Source organism: Chlorocebus sabaeus, chromosome 10, assembly GCF_047675955.1.
Source record: "Chlorocebus sabaeus isolate Y175 chromosome 10, mChlSab1.0.hap1, whole genome shotgun sequence".
Lineage (NCBI taxonomy): Eukaryota > Metazoa > Chordata > Mammalia > Primates > Cercopithecidae > Chlorocebus > Chlorocebus sabaeus.
The window spans coordinates 10,161,681-10,172,745 of NC_132913.1; the positions used below are offsets into that span (position 1 = coordinate 10,161,681).

Below are 11,065 nucleotides of genomic sequence, written 5' to 3' on the forward strand. Positions count from 1 at the left end.
GTGATGACTGGCCCTCTGTGGAGTCTCGGGGTCCCAGAGCTCTGCCTCCCTCACTCCCCATCCCCAGCAACTTGGGAGCTCCCGGCTCAGCAGCTGTGCCTTCTGGTGGCGCCTCTGCTGCTCAGCTCCACTCTGGTTTCATTCCTCCACCAACACCTAGCTTGTGCTTTGTTTTTGTTTGCGATGGGGTTTCTCCATGTTGCCCGGGCTAGTCTCAAATTCCTGGGCCCAAGTGATCCACCCAGCACAGCCTTCCAAGTAGCTGGGGTTATAGGCGGGAGCCTCCATGTCTGGCTTAGCCATCATGTGTTTTGTAGCTGAAATATACCAAGTTGGTTCACATCTTGTCTCTCTTAATTCAGATAACTGTCAAAGTAGATTCTTTAAAATCCTCCTTTTAGGCTGGGCGCTGTGGCTCACGCCTGTAATCCCAGCACTTTGGGAGGCCGAGGTGGGTGGATCACTTGAGGCCAGGAGTTTGAGACCAGCCTGGTCAACATGGTGAAACCCCATCTCTACTAAAAATACAAAAACTAGCCAGGTGTGGTGGCAGGCACCTGTAATCTCAGCTACTTGGGAGGCTGAGGCATGAGAATTGCTTGAACCTGGAGGCAGAGGTTGCAGTGAGCTGAGACAATTCCATTGCACCACAGCCTGAATGATAGAGTGAGACTCTGTCTCAAAACAATAAAAATAAAATCCTCATTTTAGGAGTTTTTAATTTAAAAATGGAAGCTCAGACCAGGGAGGTTTTTTGCCAGAGGATTGAACTAAGGTTTGTCTCCTGTCCTTCCCTCAGAGGCTGAGAATGTGCTCATCTAACTCTGGAGGCTGCCCTTGTCGGGGCAAAAAAGTTAAAAGTCGTGTGTACACACCAGGGTCCAAACAGTACTCTGCTTTCAGGTGACCTGTGTGGAAAAAGCTGCCTTTGGCAGGAGTTTGAATTGGCAAGAAAAAGAAATCCCAGTGGGCTTCCTTCAAATAGGCTCCTTCCTGTACGTTTGTGGCATGGAGTGAATGCCATCAGCATTGAGTCTAACACTTTGGCTGGCAAGGGAAGGCCTGCTCACTGAGGTGCCTGGGTGAGGCAGAGGCAAGGTAGGCTGGCCGTGCATGGCCGAGGGCCCTTGAGCTGGAGGAAGGCCCGCAGAACACCAAAGAAGCCTTCTGCACACATCCATTCTCCTTCCTCCTCCCGTCTAATCCTGGCCACCCACAGGAAGTGCATCAGGTAGCAGGTCCCCGCCATCTGGTTCCTTCCTGGGTCTCCGCACCCTCGTGCTGCCCCTCTGCATAGACTACCTTCACTTTGCCCTGAACCACCAGAGCATGGCCCAGTCCTCAGCTCCGTGGCCAGAGCTCTGAGCTCAGTCTCTGACACACAGGAGGCACCTGGTCAGTGCTGGGTGAACAAACATCCACACAGAGCACAAATGAGAGGAAAGAATCCTGTCAGGTGCTTGAGAGTTGGACATGACTTTTAAAATAAAATTGCCTCTCTACAGTGCTTTGTCCTCGCGCCTGACCTTCACATACATAGTGAGCACAGGCGCATCTTGGGTGTTGTGACCTGTACACAGTACTTACCCTTAAGCCATGCTGACCCGGGGCTCCATCAGGGATTCATCCATAATCCCGGTGCAGGCCCCAGGGGTGGCTGCAGTGTGTTCACTCTAGGGTGCCGGCTACGTGGTGATGGATGTGGTGATCTTACTTCATGAGACTCCTGGCCTTTCCTCCACGCTGCAAGGAGTTAGCGGGTCCTCCCAGAGAAAGTACAAAAGGCCTCCACAAGAAAGACTTGAGGGCAGTAGGGCTTCTTTAAGTGGGACGTAGTCTCAGACAGCCAGGAGAGCGAATTCTCAGTCCCTCAGTAAGTACTAAACTCCTGGTAAATGCCCAGCTTCGTGGGTACTTAGGTATGACAGAAATGTTTCAGTTCCTAGCTGTTTGGTAAGAAGAAACACACACGGAAATGCCACCAAAAATACAAAGCTGTCTACATATGGTGCCATATGAGTGTCACAGACAGAAGAACAGAAGTTGGGGGGAAAGTGTCACCGGTCCGATAGGGAGGCCTAGGCAGGGGCTGGGACGTCAGCCACATCTGAGGGACGGTGAGTTTTGTAGTTCAGCGGATGGGCTTTATGGAGAGAGTGGGAGGTCAGCAGGAGCAGTCATGATGATGGTGCTGGCCGTACCACGGAGCACCTCCCGTATGCCTGGGTGGGGTTCCCTTCAGGAATCCAAGGAGGCGCAGCCCGCTCCTCAAGTGCACCGCCCTGCCACCTTCCACCCTGAGCCAGGCCTGGGCTGCCGGCTTTCCCTGGCCTCACACAAGTCAAGTAGATTTTCTGGAATACATTTTCCTTGCTACCAAGGTTATACTGTAATGGTAAAAACTGCAACTAATTTTGCACCAGCCTAATGTTCATTGCAATTTTTCTATCTAAAAAGTATGAAGAGGAAAACAGTTACCCATAATCTTACCGCCCTGAGAGAAGCAGCGTTAACCCTTGGTGCACTTTCTTCCAGGGGTTTTGTAGTGATAAGTGTCAGGTAGTGGGTGTGAGTAGCCAAAGCTCATATGGGGCTTCGTAATGAAAAACCCACTGTCAGCACCACAGCCGGCCCCAAACATGTCCATTGTGAATGGGATGAACTCAGCTGTCTAGTTGGAAAAATTTCCCTTTACCATTCCACAGAGCAGAGCTGACAACATGCACTCACGCACACTCCCTGAAGTGAGCCCTGTTCATGCGGCAGTGTAGCCCTGGGCCGAAGGTGAAGCCGAGCCTCTTCTGGAGCCACAGTCTCTTCCCAGAGCCCCAGGACAGCCTCAGTGAGGGCCCCAAAGTGACCCAAAGCAGCTGGTATGGCCTCTGAGCCCAGCCCTGGGCCTGTCTGCTACACAGCTCAGGTGGCCTCTCTGTGGGCCTCCTGTCCGTTTGCCACGCTCCCTGACTTGCACAGACTTCTTCACCCCCTCCATGCCCATAACCAGAAGCAGCTTTCCAGATGATCCGTATGCTGTTTCCATGGGCCTGTCTTGCTTCAGTCACAAGGGCTAGGATGACTGGAGCTGTGGGCTGGTGGTCTTCACCTTTTTGTTGTATGAAGTTAGAGCTGAGTTACTTTGAGTAGCAGAACAATGCAGAGAGGAGTCTGGATGGAATGAGTAGCCCAGCCAGGGCGGGCAGTAGGCGGAAAGTGTTTGAGTTCGGTTGTACTTTGTAAGAAAATGCATGTGCGTACAGCCTGGTGCCTGTCTGTGTCTGTCATTTATACAGTGTGGACTCTGTGCCACTGATAGGAGGAAGCATCCTTTACTGACTACTGTATCTTGAGTACTGCTTACCATTCATCTCTGTGACATCCCTGTTTTACAGATGAGGACATGGAGTTCTAGCATTTGGGACTGGCGTGACGGGGACTTGCTCCCTGAGCCCAAAGCCCAGGCTCTTTCCACCGGGCCTTCTACTGTCTTCTTTCTTCCTCACTGGGCTTTGCATTTAGCTTCCATCTTTATTACAAGAGGGTCTTGTGGCCCTCCAGAGGTCGGAGGCTGCTCCTTTGACCATGAGACGGCCATTTCACGTACCTCCCTAAAAAATGGAAGGCAAAGGGGTCATCGTGCACAGAGTCGTAGAAAAGCAACTTTCCAGAAGAGATTCCTCAGGAAAACCCTTTCAGGGGCTTCTCTCTGTGCCTTCCCAACTGCCTGGCAGGTGGGCCTCTTCCAGGAAGTGCCAGCATTGAAGTCACTGATTTCCTCCAGGCTTCTTTTCAGATGCTCCAGTTGTAGGTGTCCCACAAGCCATTGGGAAGCATTTCTGTATTCAGGTCCTAGTCTTCTAGGCCAGAGGTTCTCCAATTTTAGTGTGTCTAGAAATCACCTGGTACTTACCAACACAGCTCGCTGCACCCCCTCCCCGAGTTGGGGCCCACCTCTGAGTGAGCAGGTCTGAGTGGGCCTGAGAAGTTGCATTTCTAACAGGCTCCCAGCACTGCTGCTGGCGCTGACGGGGGGGCTGCACTTGGACTACCACTTTTCTAAGGTTTTTACCAGAATCCCCCAGACCTGCCTTTCCGTGGCCCACACTCCCCTTTAAAATCGCCCTGCAGACCACTCTGTGTTTACTTTAACAATTGAGCCAGGCGAAGCAATGGCTGTCGTCTGACGTTGAGTGAGGTCATTGTCCTTTGGCCTCTGAAATCAGAAGCGATGTTTGATCTTTCGCTTCGTGTGGCCTGTGGAGCTCACTCTCTGGGGGAACTGGGTGTTTCAGGTGGTGAGAGCGGCTGAGGAGGCTGCGTCCACACTGGCCAGTTCCATCCACCCGGAGCAGTGCATCAAGGTGCTCTGCCCCATCATCCAGACAGCCGACTACCCCATCAACCTTGCTGCCATCAAGATGCAGACCAAAGTCGTCGAGAGGATCGCCAAGGAGTCGCTGCTGCAGCTCCTCGCCGACATCATCCCAGGCTTGCTGCAGGTAGGCCCGCGTGTTGGTGGGGCCTGCGCCCGGCCTGGGTGGGGCTGCCTAACTTGAACTAATGTTTAAGGGCTTTGTGCTCCTCCTTCACTGGCAACCAGGCAGGACCTGTGAGGCCGTACGGCAGGGACCCTTCACAGCCTCCTGTGCGGCTTCCAGCTCACCCCCTCTCCTGAATGCACTGAGAAGACTTTCCTGGCGACTCACAGAATGAACTTTCTGTTTACTATAAACATATTTTGATCATTTTTTTTTGTCCATTCCTTCAACAAACCCTTGTTGCACACCTGCTGTAGCCCCAGCCCTGGGCGAGGCGGGCCATTGAGTGTAAATCAAACAATGGTCCTTGTCTCACGCAGCACACAAATACTTACTGAAACTCTTCTAAGCATGAGACAGTGAGTGAAACAGACTGGCATCAAGCAGCTGGGTTCCACTGTGTGGACGGCCTCAGAAGACTTTCAGCCTACTGTGCAGCCACACAGACAACGACAGGTGTCACCATGGGCTCCATGACAGTAGAGAAGTGGTTCCGGGCTGGGGTGGGGGAGAGAGGGTTCATAGAAGAGGTGGTTTCAAGTTGGCCTTTGGCGAGGGAGTTTCACTGGGGAAAGATAGAGAGGAGTCAGCATCACTTTTAATCATTGCTGCTGTTTGCTGGGTGCTTGGCTTGGGGATTAAACACTTAACTGTTGAGGACTAGATTATTCCAAACAAAGGGAAAGGCACAGAGGCTGAAGAGTCCCAGGCTGTCTGGAGAACAGCAGGTAGCCCCAGCTGGGTGTGGGCCAGGATGAGGCCGACAGATAGATGGAGGCCCAGCTGCAAAGGGACACGGACATCAGGCTGTGGGACCAGACGGTCCCCAGCAATTCCTGGAGGGTAGAAGGGTTTGCTCACAAGAGCGAGTGATGTTCTTCATTTCTTTTTTTTTTTTTTTTTTTTTTTTTTTTTTTTTTTTTTTTGAGACAGAGTCTCGCTGTGTCACCCAGGCTGGAGTGCAGTGGCGCGATCTCGGCTCACTGCAAGCTCCGCCTCCCGGGTTTTACGCCATTCTCCTGCCTCAGCCTCCGAGTAGCTGGGACTACAGGCGCCCGCCACCACGCCTGGCTAGTTTTTTGTATTTTTAGTAGAGACGGGGTTTCACGGTGTTAGCCAGGATGGTCTCGATCTCCTGACCTCGTGATCCACCCGCCTCGGCCTCCCTTAAAAGGCGTTTTCACAGGGAAATTTGCTTGACCTTTGGGAGAAATGGGAACAAAGCAAGTGCTCTTTTCCCTTCATTGCCTTTTCTCATTCTCTCTCCCCTGCAATGTTTCTTGGGTGGCAGCTTGTTACACAGTAGTGCCTGTGCAGATGCAGAGACCAGTCTGGGACTCGCCACCCTCCTGCTTCTGCGCCCCAGAAACGAAGTTTCTGTTGATGCCAAGTTGTGACCTCTGGGGTGAAAGCTGTCTGGATTCCATTACGGGGCTGAGGTCTATCCTGGTTGTTACTGACAAGTCCAGGGTTGAGCTCGGAGGGCATTTGTGGAAACGCTGATGAGATGTTGGCTAGGGACTGAATCTTTGATCTGGTTTCCTTTTCGTGTTCCTCTGGCTCTCTAGGGTTACGACAACACCGAAAGTAGTGTGCGCAAGGCCAGCGTGTTTTGCTTGGTGGCAATTTATTCCGTAATCGGAGAAGACCTGAAACCTCACCTTGCACAGCTCACAGGGAGCAAGGTATGTATAGTGTTACCTGGACTGAGAAGCACACCTAGGCTCTGCCAGCTCGTCCTAAACCCATTTGACTGCAGCTCTGGATTCCAGACAGGTTTTGTTCATTGTGTTTTAGCTGGGTCTTATTTCTCCAATAGCATTTTTCTAAATATAAAAATGAACTATACAGTGAAATCAGTTGAAGGTAACACTAACATTATACAACATAGTCTGCCTCAACTCCTGTTTATGAAATGCTGATTTTGAGCTGCTGCTTTATTTCCAAAAGAAAAACAGCTTTAATTAGAAACCAGCCGGTTTTTCATGGAAACACTAAAGAAATGTACCTGCTTGCTTAGCAGTTGCTGAATCAGAGCCGAGTCCCTCATGGGCATCAGTAGTGGCAACAGCTGGCTCTCACCCTGAGCCTACGGGGCAGCCCCACGCACTCTGCATGTGTTGACTCATGTTTACAGCAACATCCCTGTGGGCATGGCCATCCCCTTAACCTGCCCCGGGCACAGACCTGACTGCAGGAGGCAGACTTCTTACTCACACTGCTGCCTCTCATGTTCCTTTAAGGGTGTCTGGAATTAGGGGAAGAAAATGGACCAAAATGGATGTCACTGAAAATGAGAGTGGCTGGACTGCTTATTGGTTTTAGTTAAAAGAACAACGACATCACTCAAATCTGACGTGCTAGGCTGGTGAGAGCAGATTAAAAACCCGGCCTCATGCTGCAGCAGGAGAGGCATGGCGGAGAGGTGAGGCCTTGGCTCCCGGAGAGGAGGCCAGTTGTGCCTGGGGCCTCAGAACCTGCCTGTGGAGAAAGCACATCTCTGTGGAGTTTAAAATCCCCACCTTTTTATACAAACCACTCTGTCAAACGAAGCCAGTGGAAAGCATGAAACCAGAAGCACCTGCTCTTATGAGAGGAGGAATTGGCAAGTGGGGCCCATTTCATTTCAGATTGAGCTGTTGCTTTGATACAGCTGGTGAGCATTACAGCTGGAGCCTTGCTTCTCCAGAGTTCTGGGGAAGCGAAGCTCTGGCTGGGGTGTTCAGAGCAGGGTTTCTCCACCTTGGCTCTGTTGACACTCTGGGCCACCTTGTTAAGGTGGGCTGTCCTGTGTGTGGTAGGAAGTTTAAGCAGCATCTCTGACCACCACCGTCTATACTGACATGTGCCAATAGCACCCCCTGCCATTGTAAGCATCACTGCTGTCTCACATCTGCCCAGATACCCTCTGAGGGGCAGAATCACCCCTGGTTAAGAACAGGTGGTCCAGAGGAGACACTTTCCTCTTTTTGTAACCAGGAATCAGCAGATAGGCTGGAAGAGGTGTATGAGGCGGGTGTGCAGTGCATAGTTTGTGGGTGACCTGATTCTGTTCTCCAGTTCCTTCTCCTCGCCCTACTGCTACACAGGCTCCTCATCAGATCCCCTTCCTGATTATCTGAACGGTCCTGAGCAAAAGTCCCCCCAGCTCTCCTACCTCCATCAGGGATTTGTAGGTGATTCCTGCTGACCGGGAGGACTTTCGATGGTACAGTTCACAAAGGAAATTAGATTTAGAAAATGGAAAATTCATCCAAAAATAACATGAATCACACCTTGGTTTTGTCTGGCACTTTTTACTTTCCTGAGGAAGAGAGTTGCCCCATCAACTCATTTGACCCTTTGGATAAGGGACAGAAAACCCAGGTGTCTTCTCCTCCCCATTTGGCAGCGGACCCACTGCTGCCACTCTTGGTGAAGCTTTGGGTCCAGAACCCACGTTCCTGACCAGGAGCCAGCACCTTCCCTCCCCCAGTTACACCCTTAGTTCCTCAGGGGTTTGAAGAGACTGGCCTTCACATCTTTCTGCTTTAGTAGCCCAGTTCATCCAGCCATTAAGTTTTTTATTGTTATTATTATTTTTTTTGTATATGGAGCCTCGCTCTGTCACCCAGGCTGGAGTGCAGTGGCACAGTCTTGGCTCACTGCAACCTCTGTCTCCCAGGTTCAAGCGATTCTCCTGCCTCAGCCTCCCAAGTAGCTGGGATTGCAGGCGTGTGCCACCACACCTGGTTAAGTTTTTGTATTTTTAGTTGAGGCGGGGTTTTGCCCAGTTGACCAGGCTGGTCTTGAACTCCTGACCTTAGGAGATCCTCCCGCCTTGGCTTCCCAAAGTGCTGAGATTACAGATGTGAACCACCATGTCTGGCCTAAATTTTTTTTAATGTAATAGCTCTGGTATATTCGTATGAACTTCGTAGACTCAGGTACACATCTCCTAATACAAACTCCCTCCCTTCCTCAACTGGATGGTAGCTGGCAGAACCTGGTGCTAAGTCTGTCTCAGTTTCCTTCACTAGAAACAAAAAGAATCAAGTCATGGCTCCCTGTGTTCCAGTGTTACAGGCCTATGGGAACACCTTCTCCTTTTGCTTAAATGAGGTTAATAACTGAAGGCGGGGTGCAGGGGCTCACGCCTGTAATCCCAGCACTTTGGGAGGCCGAGGCAGGTGGATCATCTGAGGTCAGGAGTTCAAGACGAGCCTGACCAACATGGTGAAACCCCATATCTATTAAAAATACAAAATAAGCTGGGTGTGGTGGCGCATGCCTGTAATCCTAGCTCTTCAAGAGGCTGAGGCAGGAGAATTGCTTGAACCCGGGAGGTGGAGCTTGCAGTGAGCCGAGATCGCACCACTACACTCCAGCCGGGGCAACAGAGCAAAACTCTGTCTCAAAATAAATTTTTTTTTAAAAGAAAAAGAAAAAGTAAATGATATCAGGGTCTGTAGGAAGAGGTCTGATGAAGGGAAGGAGCCTGTGTAGTATATTTGGAGAGATGCCGTGTTGCTAGGGTAGCAGCACTAGCTTTGGGGTCAGCTTGCCTTCTGGTCTCTGTTCCCCACTTATGAGTTTTATGATCTTGAACAAGCATTCTTTTCTTCCGCCTGCCCCCAATCTTTTTATCATGGTATAATAAAATTTACCATTGTAACTTTGTTTTTTTGAGGTGGAGTCTCACTCTGTCACCCAGGCTGGAGTGCAGTGATGTGATCTCGGCTCACTGCAGCCTCTACCTCCCAGGTTCAAACGATTGTCCTGCCTCAGCCTCCCAAGTAGCTGGGATTACAGGCACCTGCCACCATGCCCAGCTAATTTTTGTATTTTTATTAGAGACAAGGTTTCGCCATGTTGGTCAGGCTGGTCTCGAACTCTTGACCTCAAGCAACACCCTCCACCTCCACCTCCCAAAATGCTGGGATTACAGGTGTGAGCCACCGCACCCAGCCCATTGTGACTGTTTTTAAGTGTGTGGTTCATATTATTGTATAACCATCACTACCATCCATCTTCGAAACTTTTTTCATTTTGCAAAACCGAACCTTTGCACCCATTAAACAATAATTTCCTATTTCCTTCTTTCCCAACCCCTGGCCCCCACCATTCTACTTTCCGTCTCCATGAATTTGACTACCCCAGGTATCTCATATACGTGGAATTACATCATACGTGTCCTTTATGGCTGGCTTATTTCACTTAGCATAGTGTCCTCAGGGCTTATCCATGTTGCAGCATTTGTGAGATTTCCTTCCTTTTCCAGACTGAATGTCCATTGTGTGCAGATAGCGCGGTTTGTTTATCTGCTGTCTGTTGATGGACCCTGGGTTGCTTCCACTTTCTGGCTCTTGTGAATAATGCTGCTGTGAACACTGGTGCATCTGTTCAAGTCCTTAAGGTTTCGAGGAACCTCCCTGCTGTTTTCCACGGAGATTGCACCATTTTACATTCTGACCAGCAGTGCACAAGTGTTGGAATTTCCCCACTTCCTCACCAACACTTGTTACTTTGTTTTTATTTTTCATTTTTCTAATTTATTCCTAATTATTTCTAATAGTCATCCTCTGTGAGATGAGGATGGGTATCTTCGTTTGTTGAAAAGACATGCCCGATGGCGATTTCTCATCTGTTAAAAATGATCCTCTCCCCATTGAATGGTCTTGGCGCGCTTGTTGGAAATCATTTGATTGGGCCAGGAGCGGGTGGCTCACACCTGTAATTCCACTACTTTGGCAGGGTCACTTGAGGCCAGAAGCTCCAGACCAGCCTGGGCAACAGCAAGACCACGTCTGTGCAAAAATAAATAAATAAATAAACATAATTTTTTTTTGGTCACCCAGGCTGGAGTGCAGTGGCACAATCATGACTCACTGGCACCCCTGACCTCCTGGACTCAAGCCATCCTCCCATCTCAGCCCCCTCCCCAAGTAGCTGGGACTACAGGCACACATAATCCAAGCCAATTGTTTAATTTTTTGTAGAGATAGGGTCTTGCTGTGTTGCACATCTGGTCTTGAACTGGTTCCAAACGATTCTCCCACCTCAGCCCCCTACAGTGCTGAGATCATAGGCGTGACCGTGCCCAGCCAGTTTTCTCTATTTTTCTATTCTCTGTTTTGTTTATCTCTGCTCTAGTCTTTATTGTTTGCTCCTGCTAGCTTTAGATTTACTTCTTTTTTGTAGTTCCTTAAGGTGAAAGTTTAGGTTGTTGATTAGAGAGCTCTCTTTTTTAATGTAAGCATTTATAACTCTAAATTTCCCTCTTCAGCGCTGCTTTGCTGCATCCCCCAAAATTGTCTTTTCATTTTCATTTGTCTCAAGATGTTTTCTAAGGCCGGGTGCGGTGGCTCATGCTAGTAATCCCAGCACTTTGGGAGGCGGAGGCAGGAGGATCACTTGAGCCCAGGAGTTCAAGACCAGCCCGGTCAACATGGCAAAACCCCATCATACAAAATACAAAAATTAGCTGGGCATGGTGGCGTGCACCTGTGGCCTCAGCTAGTCAGGAAGCTAAGGTGGGAGGATCACTGATC

At 50.0% G+C, this 11,065-nt stretch overlaps 1 protein-coding gene across 22 annotated transcripts in view; it reads left to right on the forward strand.

The window, feature by feature from the left end:
• The window catches only part of CLASP1 (cytoplasmic linker associated protein 1), a 309,125-nt gene that overhangs the window by 293,595 nt on the left and 4,465 nt on the right, over window positions 1-11,065 (forward strand). For all 22 annotated transcript variants that reach the window (XM_037988107.2, XM_073019596.1, XM_037988110.2 and 19 more), the window contains 2 exons: window positions 4,290-4,496; window positions 6,104-6,220. In XM_037988107.2, the coding sequence (XP_037844035.1) occupies window positions 4,290-4,496; window positions 6,104-6,220 (324 nt within the window). The remainder of the gene's footprint in view (window positions 1-4,289; window positions 4,497-6,103; window positions 6,221-11,065) is intronic.